Genomic DNA, 21,791 nt, shown 5'->3' on the forward strand with positions numbered 1-21,791 from the left:
ATCCTAGAAATGTAGCCATAAGCTTCTAGATGTCGTGTTGCTGCTCACACATAGAGAAAAGATGCCATCTCTCTCAAAGAGCTGTCTGATAGATATGACCTGCTCAAGGTAGTGGCTGATCACAAGGCAGACATCACCTGCAGTATGAGCGATGTGTTGGCTGGAGTGTATATTTCTATAACAATTTTGTGTTAAGTCTTTTGCCTTTAAAAACATGAAAACCTTCTTAGCAAACTGCTTGTGCCCAACTCTTCATGAACCAATTTCTATAAGGAATGCCACTGCATCCAACCCTAAGCCTCTCATCACTTTCTGTACCTCAATTTATGGAATAAAATGTAGGTACTCAGAAAAGGAGGGAGTGCTTCCAGTACACCTGAAATTGACTCCTTCTCCATAGAACATACATTATCTCACTAATTTATACCCTAATCTGGGACACAGACTGGTCATTTTTAGCCTCAACACTGATTCTCACTCACCTCTTCCATCTATGCTCAGTGCAGCAACGTATTTTTTTCTAAAGGACTCACCCAGTTTTCCATTGCCTTTGAAGGGCAGTAAAATAATTCACCAAAAACACATTTCATCAACATTTCCCAGCAGCTGGGTTCTAATCTTTGAGATCCTGGTGCCCACATTCCCCTTTGGAAAGATTATGTAATCAGTGTTATCTGACAAGGCTTTACACTGTGCGAATTACAGAAAAGTAATAGGAATACATCAAAAGGGCAATGCCTCCATTAAAATACAAAGGGGTAGGGTACACTCGGATACAGGAAAACCGATGAAGAGGCAGGAGGCAGAATGGCTTCTTTCTCTAAAGCTCTGTAGCCATCAGTGTCACCCTGTCATTCAGCATGCTTTATTGTCCACTTGCGCCAAATGAATAGGGTGAACTAATGGAAGCCATGGTGTTTCCAAATAGACAGCACATTTGTTACTGAGGCAGACAATAAAATGTTAGTAAAGCATATGAAGCATCTCTCTGCCAATTGAGGATGAGATTTCTTATTTATGAAGAGGAAAAATAAAATTTGAGCACAGTATTTCTTTACTAAGCAGCAAAAGACAAAGCCAGGTCAACCAAAATTCTGCTTAGAGAGCAAATAGCAAATGTGCCACAAAACACCAAGTTTCATCCGATGATACAAGATGTAAGACCAATACTGGCTATGATGGCGAGATCACTTCTTCTGGAGCAGCAGAAATGATCTGATGATGCAACATTACTCATTTTGGCCCATGTACTGGTTTCAAGCACATCAAATTACTACAGAACTGTCTAATAACTCATAGATAAAATTTAATAACTCAAGTAAAACATGACCATTATTCTGTTGCACCAAAAACGATGGAAATATTGAGCTAGGAGTCAAGAAACTGTATAAGCAGATTACTCTCAGAAAGACTGGGGCATGAAATTCCCTTCTTTTTACACTACCTTTGGCAGCTGACACACGGCTTTGAATTTATTGGGAAAGGAAGATCTTCACAAGACTCTCAGGAAGAACATATCAAAAAATGACAGGGAGCAGCTGAGAAGCTGCTGCATTTTTGCATGCTGCTGGTTTTTCCTGGAAATCCAAACTCAAAACAAACTAAATATCAAATAACCTAATTTGATGGAATTGGATCAAGTCTCCACAAGAATTGATTATTAATTATATATACATGCATCTATCTGTGCTTATCTGTGTTTTAACTTCAACACTCCCCATGATTTTAATTCATTCAGTTCTTGAAAAAGTTTTCTTCTGAGAAGAGCCAGAGGAGAAAGTACTTCGACAACATTCATTAATTCACTTCAGGTCTACTAGGTAAGTAGGATGGGACACAAGGTCTAATGTTTTTCAGTGCTTAAAATACTTGAGCTCACTTTGGGTACACATGGTTATCTTATGCAAGTTGTGGCCTGCTCAGAGTACTTCAATTCCTGGGTAATGGAAACACTATCAGAAGCCTGAATCTCATCATTTTTTTTCATAAATGAAGCACTGGAGCAAAAAGGAAAAAAAAAAAAAAAAAAAAAAAAGAGACTAATAAAAACCCACAAGGAGTAATGCAAACACAAACACAATACTGAGGTTTGATTTATGCCTCTCTGTAATGTGATAGCCAAATTCTTACTGGGGTAAATTTACAAAGGCAGCAGAAATTTGGGTCCAAAATGTGTAGCTTAGGAAAAAAGTAGTCAGACAAAACTCAGGACATGGGATAGGCTGGTCATAGTTCAGTGATCTACTTCAGCGATGAAGCTTGGTACATATATTTTTCATATGAAGTCCTATGTACTTTCACAAGGACCTGCCTCCTGTGCCAGGTTTCTACAAAAATACATACAAATTCAAAAAATATTTCTCATCAAACCTTCTCAAACCTTTTTCATTAAACCTTTAAGCTAAAACACTGGATCATCTTCACGAAACATTCTACTTCAAGAAGTATGTAGAACAGAATATGGCCAGTCCTGTTATCAGCTCCATTTACTATTACATTCAAATCAAAGTTCAGAAGGTTCATGCCCCAGCTTCTAGTTGCGACATCAAACCTTAACACAGCAAGATCCCAGCTTTCATCAGAAAGGGACACGTTGGAACTGAAGTAGATTCCCAGGAAGCTGGGACAGCTCAGCAACCCCTTGCTGGCACAAACTGGTGGGTCTCAATAAAGAAATAATTCTTTTTTTTTCTCACAAAAGTTATAGTCAAACAGTGAAATAAGAATGAAGGAGGAAAAGGGACTCCACTTTTCAGTCCAGAGAACTTTACAATACAAATTCCAAGTATGTTAGTTTGCATTACTACATTCTTCTGCCTTCTTTCTTTCTCCAGCATATGGCTTTCTGGTATTGCCTCTGTGATACTGTGACTCAGAAAAACCCATAGGGCTGAGTCAGACAATTATTAAACTTCTCTTTTTGTAGCTTCAGGGGGACTTACATGGAATTTCTTGTTAACTACAGCTCCATTTATCCCAGTGTTCCTTACATAATCCTGTTACCGAACACCAGACCTGGCTATGTGCTAGAAGTGTTCCCAGCAGAGCACAGCGCCATGCTGCGTGCCTGGAGCACAACCTGCCCCTTGCTTCAGGACCTGGCTTTGCTGGTTTGCTGCCAGTACAAGGATTTCTGGATGCTTCAGTGCTAATGTAACTGGGAGGGGCCAAGAGGATGGCATGAGTATGGGGTGAGACCTGAGTGTCCTATGGCACAAACCTCTCCCAGTTGGATTCTGATAGCCTGATAGAATTATAGAATCATTTGAGATGGAAGAGATCCTTAAAGGCCACCTGGTCTAACTCCCCTGCAATGAACAGGGACACCTATAGCTCCATCACATGCTCAGAATATCATCCAGACTCACCTTGGGTGTCTCCAGGGACAGGGCATCCATCACATCTTAGGGCAATCTGTGCCAGTATTTTGTAAAAAACTTTTTCCTAATATTCAGTCTAAATCTCCCCTTTTTAATTTGAGTCCATTTCCTTTATCCTATCACAACAGACCCTGCTAAAGTGTCTGTCCCCTTCCTTCTTACAGCCACCCTTTAGATACTGAAAAGCTGCCCTCGGGTCTCCTCTCCAGCTGAACAGCACCAGCTCTCACCTCACAGAAGAGGTGTTCCATCTTTGGGATCATATCTATGTCTCTCCTCTTGACACACTTCAACAGCTCCACATCTCTCCTGTACTGAAGACTCCACCTCTGGATGCAGTGCTCCAGGTGAGCACTCACAGCACAGAGCAGAGTGGCAGGATCCCCTCCCTCGCCTTGCTGGCCACACTGCTTTTGATGCAGCCCAGGATACAGTTGGCTTTCTGAGCTGTGAGGGCACACTGCTGGCTCATGTCCAGCTGCCATCCACCAATACCCCCAAGTCCTTTTCAGCAGGGCTGTGCTCTGTCCTTTCAGCCCCCAGCTGGTATTGATAGTGCTGGGTAGTTTCAGAGCAAGCTCTTGGCTCGCTTATTTTTGCATTTTGCGCTCTGTACTGTCTGAGGGAAAGGTCAAATTTCAGAGGAAGTCAAATTGCCACAAAATAGAAATATTTGTTGGAAACAAAAACTTTTGGTATTTGAATTGTCACTGCAGATTTACAGATATCTGTTGGCTAAGAGGAACAGACGCTTTTCAAACTGCTCCAAATGTGTCCTTCACAGCAGTGTCAGTGCCAGCAGTGACTGCTGCCCCATACAGCAATCCAAGGCTGGTTGCAACATGAACATTCCTCAGTGTTGACCCAGATAACCTGCACTGTTTAGCAAATTACACAGGATAACACCATTATCTCCTTATTCTGAGGTCTAAAACTTACACATCTAAATGAGGTTTGGCATCTTTTTTCCCTGCAACAGGTGATGGAAAGCAGCAGCTTTCTCCAGATGATAATGTTTTAAAACTTAAAATAGACCCATCAAATGAGCAGGGGGAGTCATTTTCTCTCTACCAGCTGCAGAGGAACTTGCTGCTCTCTCTTGTTTGTGAAGTGCACATGAGTATACTGGTTATCAAAATAAGGATGTGTGCTATTGCCCTCTTTTGAAAACAGTTAAAATTAGTTGCTGTCACTTTTCAATAGGCATAAATATAAGGTCTGTATCCCTACAAACCGAGTGTAAATTGAAATAAGGTCAGTATTATCAGGTGCAATAACCATTGCCACTGTTCACTTATGACTTTCAGCAAGTCTTGTGATACTTGGAGCTTTCCAAATGCCATTGCTAGAGTCTTTTGCTTCCTTGTGGATCTGAGATTCCATAAATGGATTAAGAAGGAGATAAAGAGAAAGGGAAAGGACCTGAATTTCATAGCCATCTAGAAATTAGAAAGCACCAAAACAAACATTAAACACATCAATAGAGAAACCACTTCCTTCTACCTTCAGTGCCACACACATGTAAAATATTTTCAATCCAGTTCATGAAATGCTTTAACTTTCTGTGCAGGACTGCTTTAATTCTCAGACATTGCACTTTTCCTGTTTGCATTTCTCATACTGTTTTTACCCACTCAGCCACCTATTTTTAACTTGATTTGACATGAATTTCCTTCTTGCCCTTTTCCCATATACTAATTCATCTGCACTGACCTTATTTTCACTTTCAGCTAATGACACACTTCTGACACACACACCTAGAGCTGGAACATACCCATATATATTCCATGCATACCTTCAGTTTCTCCACTGCCTTTGCTACCGACCAGAATTTTTCACTGCAGAAACAACATCTTGATGAAGTTCAATGTCCCGGTTTTGTTTAGCCTGTCTACTGAATCTAGATGTTGTATGGCACTGTAACAACATGACAGGAAATCTTTAATTTCTAAATCCCATAGCTGGATGTATTCTAACATGATGAGGGTTATTTCGCATTGCATTTTCAATATCTTATTTACATGCCATAGTCCTACAGCTGCATGAAGCTCTCTGGCATGTGATGCGGTGAGGTTATCTCAGTAAACTTCCGAGTGGGCTGGGCTCCATATCGCAGGAACCATGACCATGGTTGGCAGCACATACTCCCTAGGTATCTATTTTAGCAAGTATTGAATGAGTGGGGAAAGCAGATCAGGGCAGAGCCACACTGGCACAGTGATACAGGGAAACTCGTGCTGCACCTTTCAGAAGATAAACAAAGGACTTTAGCCTCTGGAGCTGACAGCCCAGCATCTTTTGCAAGAGGCTAAACAAATAACGCAAACGAAAACATGCCTTTGATATCAGCCCTGGAACTGTGCATCCTGTTGCTACCCTGAGATAAGCAGAAGCCTTTTTCATATGTAAGAATGCATGCGATCTGATGGTTTCGTGTTGCTGCTGTCTCCTTTTCCCTTCCCTCTCTAAAATGCCAACCCTATTGGAAAATCAATCTTATGGAAGTTCTCTGTGTGCTGTGTTCTTGCCAAGACCCCGGACTCATTCACAGTACACTGCCCCTTTGTGCATAAGGAGCCTTCCATATGCTGCAGGACTTGTCAGCCATTGAGTGGTGCCTGTGACCCAGCTGTGTGCTAACGAGGATGGCTACTATGCCTTCTTTTGGAGATAATAAAAGAGACAAGACAGCAGCCTCAGCTGGTGAAATAAAAGGCACCAGTTCTTTAATTCTTCATTTCTGAAGGCCTTCTAGAAGCCTTCTATATGCATGGAGAGCTTCCAAGGAGGCTCTGAAGGAGGATTTATATTCCTGAAGAATTTTTGGATAAATAAAAAAATCTGTAATTTACAACTTTATTTTTGCAGTAGTAGCAAAAGGCCCCAAGTAACAGCGGTACTCAGTGCCATTGTCTGGAACTTGGAATAAGGAGAAGATGGGTTTTGATGTTACGACACTGCAGTTGTCAGCCATCCTGCACAGCTCACGCTCAAAGTGTCCTGCCTAAGGGATGCCAGAGATACTCAGGATCAGTGCACCCGTTCTTTAAGTGTTTCTCATCCACTGCCTTTCATTGACAGTCCCACACCCTCAGGTAGGCAGTCTTGTCTTGAATCATGCAACCAGCCCACATGAGCCCTAACAAAACACCAGCTTCTATAAGTAGCTGTTAAGGGATATGAGCGCAATTCCAATTTTCTATAGATACGTGGCTGCTCCTCTGCTCTGTATGGACTTTGCGGTGCTTTCCATTGCCAGATTTATCATATCCACAAAATATTTATTTCCCCAAATTAAATCCAGAATATGCTGTATTGTCGTGCTCTGCGGCCAGCACAATGAACAGCCCCGTATTGCTTCCAGAAAAAATGCTTTTCCCATGATATTCCATAGCAATCCCAGTCAAAGGCAGAGCAAATGATACTCCTCTGCCAGTCATGCCTGCCTTGTTTGCTTGCAAAACTATCTATCTGCTGATGTATCTATTTTGTTAATTTCCTAGTCAGACACTTTCCTTTACTTTCCCCTCTCGTTCCTCTCATTTCTGTGCAAACATTGTTCCCTCTAGCATAACCGGATGGGTGTAAGGACTAAGTCTTTAGCTAATTTTTAGCTCATATTGGCCATGTCAATAAAGTTCTTGGAATGGCAGTTTTAAACCAATACTATTTTGTGGTGGTTTTTTTTTTTTGTTTGTTTGTTTGTTTTTTTCACATTTAATAACTTTCCGCTAAAATAGTTAATACTTCATACGTGATCAGCTTATTTTTTATAAGAGTTGTAATCTTATAGGCCCTGCTGTAGCTAACCCAATCTTATTGACAGACAAATCATCACATGGCAATACATATGTCAAGAGAAGGGGGGAAAAGAAAGCCATCATTTGTACTCACCATCCACATATGCCAGGCTTTCTAATGCTCACACTTCATGTACACCAAGTTTCTGTTGTCAGGCTTTCCCACATGGACCCACAGTTCTGGTCCCCTTCACTCTGCCTCAGGCAAGTAGCTCAGTAGGAGTTACTGAGGAAATTAGATGAAACCAAAGCTGAATGATCTGAAACTTCATTCGTTGCTCATCCAAACCACAATGGGTTTCTGTTGCTGTAAATCTCTTCCTTTCCCATTTTTATTATGTCTATTACAGATCCATATGCTCTCCTTTATCTATGTTCTGGCAGTGTTTCTCAGAACGTATCAGCACAGAGAAACTACACTTATCACTGAAGATACTGTTATACCACAGTTGTAGTAAACACAGTAACAAATTTCAACCTATCCAAGCATTAACCCAGGGCTGGAAATGGGACCTGCATTGCACTGAACCTCTGTGAATCAGCCTGGGAATATGGAGAGCTCAGCAAAGCATTTGCAATGAAAGCCTGGATGAAGGCTGTGTGCAAACACTTTTAAATTGCATTAAATATCAGTGCAATGAGAACAGAAAAAGTTCAGCGAGGAATAATAATAAATATGATACAGAAATAAATGTAGTAATGAACGCAGCAGCATTATGCTCCAATTTATCTCCCCACGTATACAATAAATGACGTTTGTTTATTGTTAGGCCTCGTCTACTTGTGAAGAAAGGTTAAAGCAGATTGTTGCCTGCTTCACATTCCTCCCAAGAGACCACAAATTGGTGATGAAAACGTGGTTTCTGGAGTAATGAGCTGTGTCTCCTTTTGCCTTCATCAATAAAGTGAAGCACATGTGCAACTCCCTGCAGTCAGGTGCTCGAGACAGCTGGGCTCGGGGAGCAGCGTTAGCCTTATAAGAAGTATTTCATCTTCCACATTCCGCTCCTGCAGTTTGCTCTGTAACCATGTCAGAGGAAGCCCGAGGCCCACCTCTTTCCATTTACTTTGGCAGTCCGTCCCAGTTGTACACTTTAACCACCGCTGAATCTTTCACATTTTCGCTTAGAAGTGAAACACTCATGGCACGCGTGCTGCTTTCTGCGTTCTGTGTTATAAGACCAACCACACACTGAGGGCAGAGGGCTGGCTGCCACGCAAACATGATGGCGAGAGACCGCAAGGAACGGGAGCACCACGCAACCCAACGCCTCAGGGCCCTCCGCCCCGCGGGCCGCCACTCGGAGCGCCCGGCCCGGCCCGCCCCCGCCGGCGGGAGGCTGCGGAGGCTGCGCGGGGCGGGGACTGGCGAGGGAGGAGAAGATGGCGGAGGCCGAGTGAGTGCCGGGGCTGTTACGGCGGTGCTCGTGTCGAGGGGGGCGGCTGGGCTGTGCCGGGTGGAGGCCGAGGGCGGCTCAGAGCTGAGGCTGGGGTGCGCGGGGCTCGGCGTGGGGCGGCCGCTGAGGGAGGGCGCGGAGTGGAGGAGCTCGGGTTGGAGCTGCCGCAGGGAGAGGCCCCCCCCGGGAAGCACCAAGCCCCCAGCCGGGCCTGCTGCCTGCGGGCTGGGCCCTGTCGGACGGCTGGGCCTCGTAACGTGCCTCGAGGTGTCAGCGCTGCCCGCGGGAGCTTGACGTGGTGTCTGAACGGTGGGCTGCCCAGCACAGTGCCCTGAGCAGTAGGGTTGGTACTGCCGGGCTCCCTGCCTCTCCTAGGGCACAGGTGGTGGTGGTGGTATCCCGTTGTTTCACCACCTGCTGCAATACATCCCTTCTTTGCGGTGTGCTGAGCTGTTTTGTAGTGCATCTTACCGGGTGAGAAGCATTGTGAGCCAACAACGCTCTTTTTGAGCTCATGGAGCACTGGGGAGTATTTGCAGGATGGATCTTCTAATAATAAACTAGTTAAGTGACTGAATGTTTTAAGAAGTCAGGGGTGGTGATTTTTCTTATTAACTCTGTAAGATGGGACACTGTGCAGTTGCCCTGCAGACCATACCTGGCTCCCTCAGCTTCTATGTTTGGTGTGCTAAAAAGCTTGGGCTGGGGCTGTGTGCCACCAAAGAGGGAGAGTGGAGACTTTGTGTGCCTGCCGGCCTGTATCTTCCTGAGTGCTTCTGTAGCTTCAAATGCTGGTTCTCAAGAGACAAAGGTTCAGAAGTAGTGTTGGTTCCATAGATAGAGTATTCTATCTCAATGGAAACCCTGTGCTAGATGTAGAGCTTGAAAGGTGGATCACCGGCTACCAGCCCAGAAGAAGGAGTTGATGTCTTTAGAAATCTTAATTTTCATCTACATTAAAAGAAGCAGCAGTAAATATTTTGATGTGTAAGTGTGTGCTCTGCCTGACAGTCTTATATCCAGACTGTCAGAGGCTGCGAAGAGCACTGTCATTGGGTTTGGTCATCAGATACCTCTGTCTTCTCCTCAGTTTCTCTGTCTGTGGTATGGCAGAAGCCAGTCAACAGAGAAAATTCAGAATCTATAATAGACTAAATGGAAACGACGTGTGTAGGGTGCGAAACTGGGGCAAAAGTCACCATGTCATACTAATTGGAGATCTGGCATTACTTGTTCCAAGCACATTCATTAGCGTTTGTCCACCTCAAGTGTCCTTGTGCTGATAGAGCTGTTTGCCTCATAGTACAAGTCCAACTGGAGTCTACAGTGCCTCGAATGGCTTCCAGCTGCAGGGGCTGCAAAAAAGGCAGCATCCCATTCCCTGACGTGGGGGGGAGGCAGGAAATGTAAGATCTGATCAATTTTTGTGCAAGTAAAACATTTTATGTGGTGCCACATGGGACAGCTGATGATTCTTAATTAAGTTGGAGACTATTGTACTCAAAGAATTACAAGAAGCGGAGTCTTGTTAGAGGGAGATATCAAGAGATGATTATAAAATAGGGAAATAATCGCTGCGGGGAAATTATTAATAGATTTCCTCAAAGACTGGGAGTTGAGTTGGTCTTGCTTAATGCTTTAGTTGATGGCTTTGCACAAAATAGGGTCATAGTGTTGATGTTTGCTGATGACTTGGGAAATATTTGCAGGGTCAAAGATGGCAGATATCGTGCAGGAAAAATGGAATGTTGTTGAGTGTCAGAGTAGTGTGTGTGGGATAAAATTTAATGTGCAAGGTTTGGAGCTGGTACTAAGAAACAGGAGGCTGCAAACAGGAGAAAGGAAAGACTTGGGAGTAGTGATGGATCACAGGATGTGAGCTGCTACTTAATGGGAGTGCAATAAAGCAAAGGCAGTCTGTGTGCTGCAGCAGAACTTAAGTCAACACAAAGTGGGAACTTCCTTGTACAAGGCTGAGAGATCCACATTTGGAATTGTATATATCAGCTCTGTTCATTCAGTATGGAAAAAGGAATGTTCAGACTTAGGAGCTGTTGGGATAATGAAGAAAGTAGAGAGTCAGTTTAGTTTGTTTTCCTAAGTAGAAATGAGATAAGAAGTGTCTCTGATATCATGTAGCTATAAGACTTCCCCTGAGAATTGTGTATATTCCTGCCATCATCTGTGGGCAAAGTTCCCGGGGCGGGGAAGGTTCTCAGCTGAAGGTGTGATTTGTTTGCCATTCCCTGCTTTCTTTCCTGGAGGCTAAATGTATTATCTCTGCTCTGCCACTGTGCCATCCGGAGGAGGGGAAAGCAAAACCTGGAGCACCTCCTTTTTGCTGGAAGGAAGCACGCTGCAGATGCCAGCCCGCCTGCAGACATCTCAATGCTCAGCATGAGTCAGGCTGCTGACTCAGAACCAGGCGCCCTGGTTGCCCTCTTCCCCCTCTGCCTCACCAGGACGTGTTTGTGATTACAAATACCATTCAGAAGCATCCAGGCAGAAGAGCTCTTGTGTTTTTTGTGAGGACTGCTGCTTTCCCAAGCTGCCAGCAGAGAGTTGCATGTGATTTGAACACTTTTTTGCTTTGCTTCTTGGAAGGAATAGTGCTGGAGGATGCTGCAGGATGGCCTCACATCTTTGTTGGAGCTATCTACTGTGCCTTAACTAGCCCAGATGTGTTTCCCATGCCTTTTGGCATTGGGTCAGCAAAAGTGTGGGGCTGCCTCTGCACTGTCCTTATGGGTCAGCTGGCATGGAAGGCTGCAGCTCCTGTTCCATCTGCATGGCCATAAGTAAGAGTTAACAGGATCCGCCACCAGTTGGCAGCTCCAGATTTAAAAACATTGTCAGGGCTTTTTTTTGTTTGTTTTTTTTTTTTATAGGTTCCAGGTGGCTAAGCTGTCCGTCAAAACTGTTGTTATACATGAGTGTGGCACTGAATCCGTGTATAACAAGGCTCTTGATTGACAGTATTTTTTTCTTTTAAAGAGGGGCTGGGATGGGAGATCTGCCATTCATGTGGTGCCTGCAGTTACTCATATAGAAAGCTATCCTAAGCATGGGCAGGTGGAGCTCCTTCTTCCCTTTGCTCTGAGGTTGTTTTGTGCCTATTTACAATTCAGGTACATAATCATGTATGATACCTTTTACAAAACATGTGTTATTTTGGTTTTGTCTGAGGTTACTTCTCCGGTGAGCCAAGTTTCTTGCTCTGTATCTGATGTTACATAAGTTGATGTACTGCGGGACTGCTGAAGTTTTGACTGAAAAATATCTCTCAGGTCTTTCATTCCAATTGAGAAATGTTTTCTGGCTTCTCTTCAAGAAGAGAGATTCGTGAACCCCTGTGGCTGTCTCAAAGCTGAGGGTTGTGTTACGTGCTTCTGGATTACATAATCTCCAGATGTTTTGCTTCCCTCCTTTACACAACAAAATTTATTGTTGCTATGAGGCAAGCCTATCTCCCATCTGATATCAGTTTTGTTTCTCTTATCACCGTAGTTTTGCATTCCTACTTATCCCATCCCATGTTGTCTCTTAGTGGACAGCTATTTGTAAAACTTGTTTTCTTCATGAGGCATTTTTGGTTGCTTCTGCTCTCAAAGAACTAATTGCCTTCTTGAGAAAAGTCAGTGAAATATCTCTTGTTTAGGAGAAATACGTATATTTTTATGTTTCTTCTATCTGTATTTTTCACCCTTGTTTTATTATTTTTCAGGGTTTGGGTATCTCCTAATTAAAATCCCATCTACAAGTGAATCTTCCTCAGTGAGCCTGTCGAATGTCTCTGAGACCTTAAGAAGTCATGGCAGAAAATGATGCAAAGCCAACATTACCAAAAAAGAGCGGTCCATACATTTCATCCGTAACCAGTCGTGGCATGAATTTGGTAATTCGTGGTATAGTGCTGTTTTTTATTGGCGTATTTCTTGCATTAGTGTTAAACTTGCTTCAGATCCAGAGAAATGTTACTCTCTTCCCCCCTGATGTGATCACAAGCATCTTCTCCTCAGCTTGGTGGGTCCCACCTTGCTGTGGCACAGCGTCAGGTAAGTTCAGTTGTGTCTGTATGCCTGGCATGGAGATGAAAGGTTGCGTAGGGAGTTATGGTTAGAAAAACCTTCACATGAAAGATGTGGTAGTGAAAAATGTGTCTTCTAGCAACGTTGCTCTTTCTGTTGCTATCCCAACCATCTTGAATATTCACGGATAGGCATATATGTATGCAAAAATGTTTGCTCTATTAACCTGCTATGCTCTGATTTTGTTAGCGTAACACAAACCTTTGTATTTCTGCTGGGTTAGAGTACAGTTTTATTAGATTTCAGAAGGTGGTGCAACGTGTAACTTCAGGGCTGCATGACAGCAGTGTGTTCTGCAGGTATTGGGTTTATCAGATGGTGCTCCGTGCTGCAGCTTGCTTCAAGCAAAGTGAAGCATCCTGAGTAATGCTCCATTTTGTGTTCCAGCTTTCCATTTGTTCCTCAGTTCAGTTTGAGGCATTGCTTTATCTCTGTAGGAATCAGGGCCTGACTGCTTCTCAGGGAGTTCAGGCAAGATATGTGGTGTGTGCAGTTGTAGCAGCGCGTTACAGCACAGAGCACCTCAGTTAGATCTGTGTATTGGATCAGATGATGTGAACATGCTCTGTTTCTCCCTTGATCACTTAGAGAGTAGAGGCTTTTCTGTGTGGTTTGGGAGCTAGTTTAAGTGAGTTGTCTGCTGTAGGCAGTAAGAAATAGCCCTTTTTCTTTCATCTTCAAGCGTCAAAAGGAGTATTCTGTGTTACAAGTATGGTGGGATTGGGCTTTCTGCATGGCTCTGAAGATTATTGATCACATGGGTCAGTTCTGAACTTCACCAAGGGAATGCTTTCAGCAGCCAGGATTGAGGGATTCTGATTTAGTGAACATTCACAGTAAAGGCAATATCTGCCTGGAGATAGTTCTGGTAAGATTGAGAAGCTCACTTCTGTGGGTATCAATGTGAGTCAATAAATGAGCTTTTGAGTTGATACTAATGATGGTAATGTGTAAGTTTATTGTTTTTCTACTCATCTAGTTGCTTTCCTTTTGATAGCTTGTTGAAACAGTACAGCCCAGATATAGCATAGAGAAAAATGATTTGAAAGGAAATCCTCCAAATAGCCCTCTGATTCCATCAGTCCAGGCAAACGTGTCTGGTAAAGTAATGATACTTTGTGTACGGGGCAGTAAAAAGGCTTCTCATGTGTTGGTGGTTTTGATGACAAGACTGGATGTTGTTTGTAAAAATGCAGTCGCCTCCTACGTATTTGTACTACCTGCTTTAAAACCACCTGATTTAAAATCAGAACTTAATTGATTTATTCCCCCCCCCAGCTGAAGTGACTCCTGATAAACTTTGAGTTGTTTCTTTCATTATCAGACTTTTTTTTCCCCATTTTCTTTCCTTATCCCCATTGCTAGCATGCATGTACACAGTCTCTATGGTAAATGCTGATAATTCATCTGCTTTGTTACCTTTTTGACTTGCACAGCCTTCCTGGAACTGATGTGAATGCTTCTTTGCGGTGTGGTTTATTGTTATGAACAAAATAAAGATACTTTGCATATTTACGATCAGTGGCAATGGAGACTGCTTTCAGAGATAATCTTTCATTCTTCCCTGTTATTAGTCATCATTTTGGCCTGGTGACTTTGGCAAGAAAATTGCTTATGGAGAATTTGTTTTCCTCTCTAGCTTTACTCGTTTATTTTCATGAATGCTGGAGACCAGGTTCCTCTCTGGCAAAATAAAGAGCATTTGCCATAACACACCTGTGAAAGCATGCCAAATGGAGGGTATTACAATCCATACTGATTTCTCAGTCTCCCTCCCTCCTGCTGCACCAGTTTGACATTAAGGAACAGAATTAATTCTCAGCTGTGTTGGTAACAGTCTTTTTAGCTGCAACTGCAATGCAGAATAAATTTAGGAAGAAATGTTCAAAGAGCAGTTCCTTGGAAGTGCTCTCTGTATTCATCGGCTACTATGGGCTAATGGCTTTCATTCTTACTTGGAGTCTTCATAGTAACATTGAAGAAAAGAAAAACACTACCCAAACAAAAACTGCTTGTAAAGCAACAAAGGAAGACACCAAATATTGACGTTACAGATCACACTCCTCCCTTACTGTGGTGTGTTTGCTTTGCAGTTACTTTAATGTGTACATTTGATATGGAGGCTTTCACAAGTGTCAGCCTGCAAGCTATTGCTACTCTTTTTGAACTCCTTTGAGATATCACAGACTCTGGTAGGGTGCAGAGCTCTTAGATACTCTCCGGTTGGCTCAGTCTTACAGTCTTCTGCTGCCGTGCCTGAAGATGCTGCTGAACAGTTCTACAGGGCTTGTTAAAAATATGAAATTGTTTAAATTACTATTTTTTTATGTGTGTGCTTGTTTTGCCATGTGTGTTTTGATTCGTGTGCTTAAAAGATTTGTTTTGGTTACAGCAGTTGACGAAATCAAGCTAGTCTTTGTTTTGGTTGAGCATTGCCGGAGCTTTAATTTTTTTGGCCTTTCTTCTTTCATGTTTCCACAGCTGTGATTGGGTTATTGTACCCATGCATGGACAGACATCTGGGAGAGCCACATAAATTTAAGAGAGAATGGTCCAGTGTAATGCGGTGTGTAGCAGTCTTTGTGGGAATAAATCATGCCAGCGCTGTATCCTATGTTCCAATGAAACTGCATTTTTCAGGTGTTACCCCATTCCACAGATGTAGCCTCGATGCTGAGAGGATAGTTACCTTTCTTGTGGTATAAACTGATTTGAAAGGATGTTTGTATTCTCTGGAGCTCATTCCTTTCACTGTCAGCTCCAGCACAGCAGAAGTGTGTGGTGGGAGTGCTAAAAGAGGCTACTGAATTTCCTGATTTACAGGAAAAGAGCACAGGTTCTGTGAATGATGTGAGAGCTGACAGAGCTCTTACTGAGGTGGCCCTTAGATATTTTTGTTGTTGTTGCAAGGATGGCTTGTGGGAGCAAAACCAATCCAGCATGGCCAGACAAGCTGGGGCTGCTGAGGTTGAGTCATTCGTGGTGTCTCTCACAGACCTTGTTTGTTTTCTTTTTGTCAAAGATTTGTTGATGTAGTCCTGTAGTTCTCATCAGCCTTGGACTATACCTGCTCAGTGAGCAAATACAACTTTGTTGCTTTGGAGAAATGTGAAAGAATTGACAGCGTTTTTCACATGGTTCAAGTTATTTGCAACAAACCTTGCGGTTTTATAACAGCTGTTACAAAAATTCCAGAATAACATTAATGTACTGTCTGTGTTTCCTCCTTGACAGCTCTTCCAGAAAGCTGTCTTTTTAGTTTATTATTGGCTCTGCACATTACCATATTTGGTGTGGCTTTGGTTCATTTGATATATTTTCTGATGCTATTGATTTTTTTTATCCTGTAATTGATTAATTTTACTGATTAGTCGAACATCTAATTTCCTTGAGCTCCCTCCAGGCTGTTGTGAGAAAGTAGGACAGTGATTTTATGTTTTCATCCCACAAATTTGCTTTCAGACTTTAGAAACTCATCAGCCTCCTTTTCAGCACTCTCTCTTGGAAACAAATAGCGAGGATGAGTTGGTATTTCCAAAACATTTTGAGGAAGGTGAAATAATACAAATAGCTTCAGTCATTATTACATTTTTCATAAATCTGATACTCAGTGTTGAATACTTTCATGTTAGTATTATCTACATTTCATTTTTAAGAAAGCATTTAATGTTTTGCTGAATGCAAAGTACCATGTCATTTAAACATAATAGAAGAAAGAGTGACAAGTATCTTTTTTTTTTTTTTTTTTCCCCTCCAGTAAATCTCTGCCATTTAAAGGAGTCTAATGGCAGAATTAAGATTTTATGTGTAGTGAAATAGAGGAGCAGAAAAGGATGGCAAGTCCTTATTCTGAACAGTACTAATTTGCATTTTTTTTTCTGCATCTGAAACTGTGGTGTTATTTGGCAAGTATATAGTCCTGGCTCTTTTACAGTACTAAGACACTAAAAACATGAAGAAGAGCCTTCAGTTGTTTCCCGATATGTTGGCAACATTTAAAAGGCTTATTTCCTTCTTCATCTTAGGTGCGTGGTAACAGATACAGCTACTGCTGTATTTTTATGGTGGGAAAAACTGTTACGTTAAAGTATGATGAACAGAACCAAGAGAACTACTTTACATTTGTATTTGGTATTTCCAAGCTTTTCCTTAACAATTAACACAGAAAGTGGATTTTGCCAACAATATCCAGTTGTCTCTCACGTTAGCAGCTCTGTCAATTGGGTTATGGTGGACGTTTGATAGATCACGAAGTGGCTTTGGTCTTGGAGTAGGAATTGCTTTCCTGGCCACATTGGTGTCACAGCTTCTGGTCTACAATGGAGTTTATCAGTAAGTATTTATTTCTTTGAGGCTAGCTAGTAGTATCCTGAATCTGTAATACAAAGTCAGAATAACTGAAGGGGCTGAATTTGATGTGAATTGTAAAACAGTCAGAACTTAATTTGGGGAGTAAAATACGTTTGTGAAAGCTCTGTATTAAGACTTTCAGTTAGGAGTTGCTTAATTCAGTAAAATTGCTGCTTTTATCAACAATGTTACTTACTTTAAGCAATTACGTTTCTATAATAGTAGCATTTTGAGTTGAAGTGTCTATAACTTAAGCCTATAGATTTGTTTCCTGTGATTGAAGAATTCTCCTCTATGTATGGCACAAGTTTGAGCTAAAAAACTGTTCTTTTCCAGATATACATCACCAGATTTCCTTTATGTTCGTTCCTGGTTGCCATGTATATTTTTTGCTGGTGGAATAACGATGGGCAATATCGGCCGGCAGCTGGCAATGGTAAGTGTGGGGGAGGACTGACTGCCTTCTAGTGATACTTCTGATCTCCACGTCCCTGCTTCCTTTGTACATACCAATCAGTTATTTGAACTTGGGCTGCAGGATGAGGTACAAACTGGTAATAGTTGCTTTTTGATTTGGTTAGTGAGCCATCAGTGCTTTTAATAGGAACGTGGCTCATTGCTTTGCTCTGTATGCTGGGGTGCATGCTTTTGTCTCAGAAGCTAAATGAGAGCACCAGTGTTCGGGCAGAAGTCAAACCACTCCTTAGTCTGTACTATTTCTGCTGCTCACGGAGACAGAAATCACAGCCAGCACTGTTTGCTTAGAACTTAGGGAGACCAAGCTTAACTGGGTAAAGTAGTAAGTTGAGCTATTTCAGTTTATACTGTAGAAAATTCCCCTTCATAGCCTTTTTTTATTAGTTATGTACATAATTATTATTGTTTTGCCAATTTCTGTTTTTCAGTATGAATGCAAGGTCATTGCAGAGAAGTCTCACGAGGACTGAGGAGAAACAGTATGCACCTTTAAAACAGGAAAATATCTGACAAATGACTGTTGGAGGAGCATAAGGAACACTTGACTATGAAATTGCCAAAATGCAATTTTTTTCCCCTTCAGTGGTATATTTTACTGCAATCTGTGATTGCTGCTTCTATAGAAACCTTAATGTCTGATTTTTGATTACTGTGAAGTTACAATAGTATGCAATACATTTGATAATGTTGGTTCAATTATAGGATTCTTTTTTCCAAATCTAAACTGAGTTTACCGTAACTTCTTGTCTGTCCATAATGTTGCAGTGCCAAACTGAACCTTTGCACTATGTTTCTGTAGCTGCAACTTCTGCTTCACTTTATCTTGAAAGTTTTGAGGAATTTGTTCTTAATAGCTCAGTGAAAAATATGGGATTCAGACTTAGGAATGAAGATCTCTTTACCTGATGATAGCTAGTAATACATTTAAGAAATACATGGATTGCAAGTGGGCCTTGATGCAATAAGTAACTGATTTCCGCCTATTAACGCACTATCATTCACATCACAGATGAGGAGGCTTAGTATGAATTGTGTAGTTTATTGCTGTATCATTTCATTTGTTTGTGATTTGTGTCCAGTGTCACATATCCAGCACACAGAAGTGGAAACCGAGGCAGGAAATTCTTTGCTCTTTTTTCTTCTGGAACAAATGATACACGTGCTTGGATATGGATTTGTTTTGGACCATCATCAGATGTGAACGAACTCTCTGAAATTACTTTTTGTATTGAGTAACAGGGTGCAATTCAGTTTGTTTTTACTGTATAGGGTGGTGAGGTGCAGGAGCAGGCCGTGGATGCCCCATCCCTGAAGGAGTTCAAGGCTGAGTTGGGTGGGGCCTGGGCAGCCTGAGCTGGTGGGCGGCAACCAACCCATAGCAGGGGGTTGGGATGTATTAGGGTTTTTTTTATTATGAAACTTTATTCTACTGAACTTAATCAGCCACTACCATATAGTGTCAGAAAGACCTCCATTACCAATGCTATTCCTGATAGTTCTTGTCTTTTCCTTGGTCCGTTTGCAGGGAAGACAAAAGCTGTATCTTAGGTACTGAAGTAGCCCTTTTTGCTGTAACTGTGGTCCTGGCACTCAAATACATTTGTTCTCATAGCAACTTTCTGAAGTAGAGATACTGTTGCCCTTATTTTACAGGTGCCTATGCACAGAAAGTCCAATAGGATAAAGCTGAAACGGGTCTTACGCTAAATCTGTTCTCTTCTTGAGAAGGATTTTAGTGTGGCCCGTGGTCATGGGCGTGGAGTTTCTTCATGTTGGCTTTGCAGCTCCCTTTTAAGATCCTGAGACAAAAGCAACAGCGCAAGAAGGCAGAAAGGAGGTCTGAAGAAGGTTCTGCCAGCCTATGTCAGCAGTGAATTTGGTGTGAAATGTCTCTGCTTTGTTTTCCTCCTATTTCTGTGTTAATGTTGTTTTAATGTGCTGGTTCGTTGTTTGTCATGAAGTATATTTTTTAAATCTTCTATGAAAGGTTTATAAGAAATGTTACAGTCACCTACGGAGACTGGAGTTGGTCCAAAGAACAAATAGATGTTCAGACAAGCTTTTATTAATAGGTATGTATATGCAATGTACACAGAGCTTGAAATAGGAAACTCTTTTTCAGTCTTACACACTTATCCAAAGCCTGAAAAGTATGCATTGGAGTGCTTCCAAAAACATTGGCCATGAGAAGGAAAATTTGTTGATTGGAAAAGTGTGAAAATGATAATCAAATTATATACTTGATTCTTGGAGCTTGGTTCTGCAGCTCCACTCTTCCATCAGCTTATTAAGGTTCCATGACAGTTCTGCACCAAAAAGCACTCTTGTGTTTGGTAACAGCTCAAAGAAGCACTTGTAGATGATCTTGACTTTAAGCTGATGTAGAACGTTGCAGCAGGCTCCTGACTCTATAAAGACTTGCTTTTAATCAGGCCGTGTGATAATAAAAATCATTTAATGAATAACGCAAAGAAACCTTTTGAGCATGAAGAGAGTTTCCATAGGCAGGCTCTGGCATCCCGCTAAGAACAAAAACTCGTCCTTTCTGTGCAGTATTTGGCCTGATCTGCCTTCTTCACTTGAACAAATGGTTTCAGCTTGGTGAGTCTCTCTTGGATTATCAAGGTACAAGTGGCATAAAAATGCAGATGTTGGTTCTTATCCTAACCAGAGAAAAACACGGTACCTCAGTCATTGTGCTGACTTGGTGAACGATTCACTTTCATCCTGACCAGTAAGTGTGTACAGCTGGAGACGAGTTGTTTGTGTTCATCACTCGGTGATAGAGCTGCTTTTAATGCCAGTCTAAATATTTACATCTAAGCCTTGTGTACGTTAAAATGTGTGCAGTATGTGAGAAGTGGTGGTTGTGCATTTGTGGCACAGACTTTAAAGCACTTTGCACTCAGATTATCTAAACACGATCAGGCTGTGCTGTCAGCTACCTTTTAAATTTCATTTTGGAAATTTTGAGTGTGTCTTGCAAAGGCAGCAATCATCCAAAATACCTTTGGGTGGAGTCCTTTATTATGTGTGTTTTTATTTGTTATTGTTATTTGACTGAAGTTGCTACAAGATTTGAGATCTTGGATGTGTCGTTTTTGTTCTTCAAACCGCATTGTAATTTTATGGCTGATGTGTTCAAACCCCCGAAGAAGGTCCAAGATGAGAATGCAGACACGGCCTTAATTGTAGTGGTGTGAACATGCTGCTACTGTATAGCATGTAATTATAGACCGTCTTTAAAATGTTGTTCAATAGAGAATAAATAAGGTATATTTTAGATACGACTTTATAAGCACTGTAACCTCTTCACTAATTAAGCATTGTAAGCTCTATGCTGTTTAAACTGGCAAATTGCTGTTAAAAGCAAAATGTGCATTAAAATACAACTGTAACCTTGTTTGATAGGTTTCTTCTTTGTTTTTAAATGCTACTGAGTTACCTTCTATCAGCCACCTTGTAATAATTTTGATCACTGAGCTGGCATTTTGGTTCCACAAAACACCTGTCTGGAAGTCCTGAAAAAGGAATGGCTGATCAAAGCGGCGGTGATTGGATTGTAATTAACATGCTGAGCTGCCTTGGAAAATTTGTCCTTTTCAGTCTGCAGTGGGAGTGTTTGAGCTGGGAGAGAATAAACCAGGTAACGTCAGCTGCCATACAAAAGATTCAGGTTTAAATAGTCCCTGAGAATGTGGGGAAGAAAACAAATCACTACTGGTGGCATAGAATCATATCGTATATTTCTATTTATTAATGTTCTGGTCTGGATATGAATGGAATGGGGAAGTATTTGCTGATCGCCTGTTTAGTGTCTCAAGTGTGTTGTAACATGGGGAGGTGTTTAGAAATGTGTAATGAAAAAATCTGAAGGCAGAGTTTGTGGTAAGATAGCAAGTGAGATTCAGCAGTATTTCAGCTGTATGGTTGCTCCAGTTGGAGTGGAGCTTAACATTGGAAAGAATGTGGAGGCAAATGGAAAAGAGCCGTGTTTGTGTTGGATGGGGTAAGCTGTGAACCAAAAACCTAACTGTTGTCAAAAGGCACTCATGGGCGTGCCAAGGGTCTGACTTTACAGTTGAAGATAAAAATGACTGATTTTTTTTTTAGACAGTTGTAGCCCTGAGTTCATTCAGTTGCGTGCTGGCAAAGCTGCTTTGCTGGCCATCCATAGCCTCTCTGGGAGAGCAGTGCCCTGGGCAGTGGAAAATGTCTGTCCTGCCTACACTGCCCGTAGCTGCAAGTGGAAGGTTACCCAATCGAGAGTGTATTCCACCCGGCTCCCTTGAAAGGCAT

The 21,791-nt window shown here is 41.9% G+C and overlaps 2 protein-coding genes across 3 annotated transcripts in view; one reads left to right on the plus strand and one right to left on the minus strand.

Annotated features, from left to right (window-relative positions):
- CCDC93 (coiled-coil domain containing 93) overlaps positions 1 to 7,812 on the minus strand; it is a 63,305-nt gene extending 55,493 nt beyond the window's left edge. The window contains exon 1 of the mRNA XM_015868733.2: positions 7,275 to 7,812. The gene's annotated coding sequence lies outside the window, so the exon portion shown is untranslated. The remainder of the gene's footprint in view (positions 1 to 7,274) is intronic.
- Positions 7,813 to 8,468: 656 nt separating this feature from the next.
- On the plus strand, positions 8,469 to 20,895 carry INSIG2 (insulin induced gene 2). 2 transcript variants are annotated; one of them, XM_015868738.2, is made up of 6 exons: positions 8,469 to 8,577; positions 12,302 to 12,632; positions 15,147 to 15,271; positions 16,831 to 16,997; positions 17,352 to 17,451; positions 17,921 to 20,895. In XM_015868738.2, the coding sequence occupies exons 2-6, from the start codon at positions 12,389 to 12,391 to the stop codon at positions 17,960 to 17,962; spliced, it is 678 nt and encodes a 225-aa protein (XP_015724224.1). In that variant the 5' UTR covers positions 8,469 to 8,577; positions 12,302 to 12,388; the 3' UTR covers positions 17,963 to 20,895. The 2 variants fall into 2 exon arrangements, with proteins under 2 accessions (XP_015724224.1, XP_015724225.1); XM_015868739.1 differs by having other exon boundaries at positions 8,546 to 8,577; positions 12,302 to 12,472.
- The last annotated feature ends 896 nt before the right edge of the window (positions 20,896 to 21,791 follow it).

This window comes from Coturnix japonica, chromosome 7, assembly GCF_001577835.2.
Source record: "Coturnix japonica isolate 7356 chromosome 7, Coturnix japonica 2.1, whole genome shotgun sequence".
NCBI classification, from domain to species: domain Eukaryota; kingdom Metazoa; phylum Chordata; class Aves; order Galliformes; family Phasianidae; genus Coturnix; species Coturnix japonica.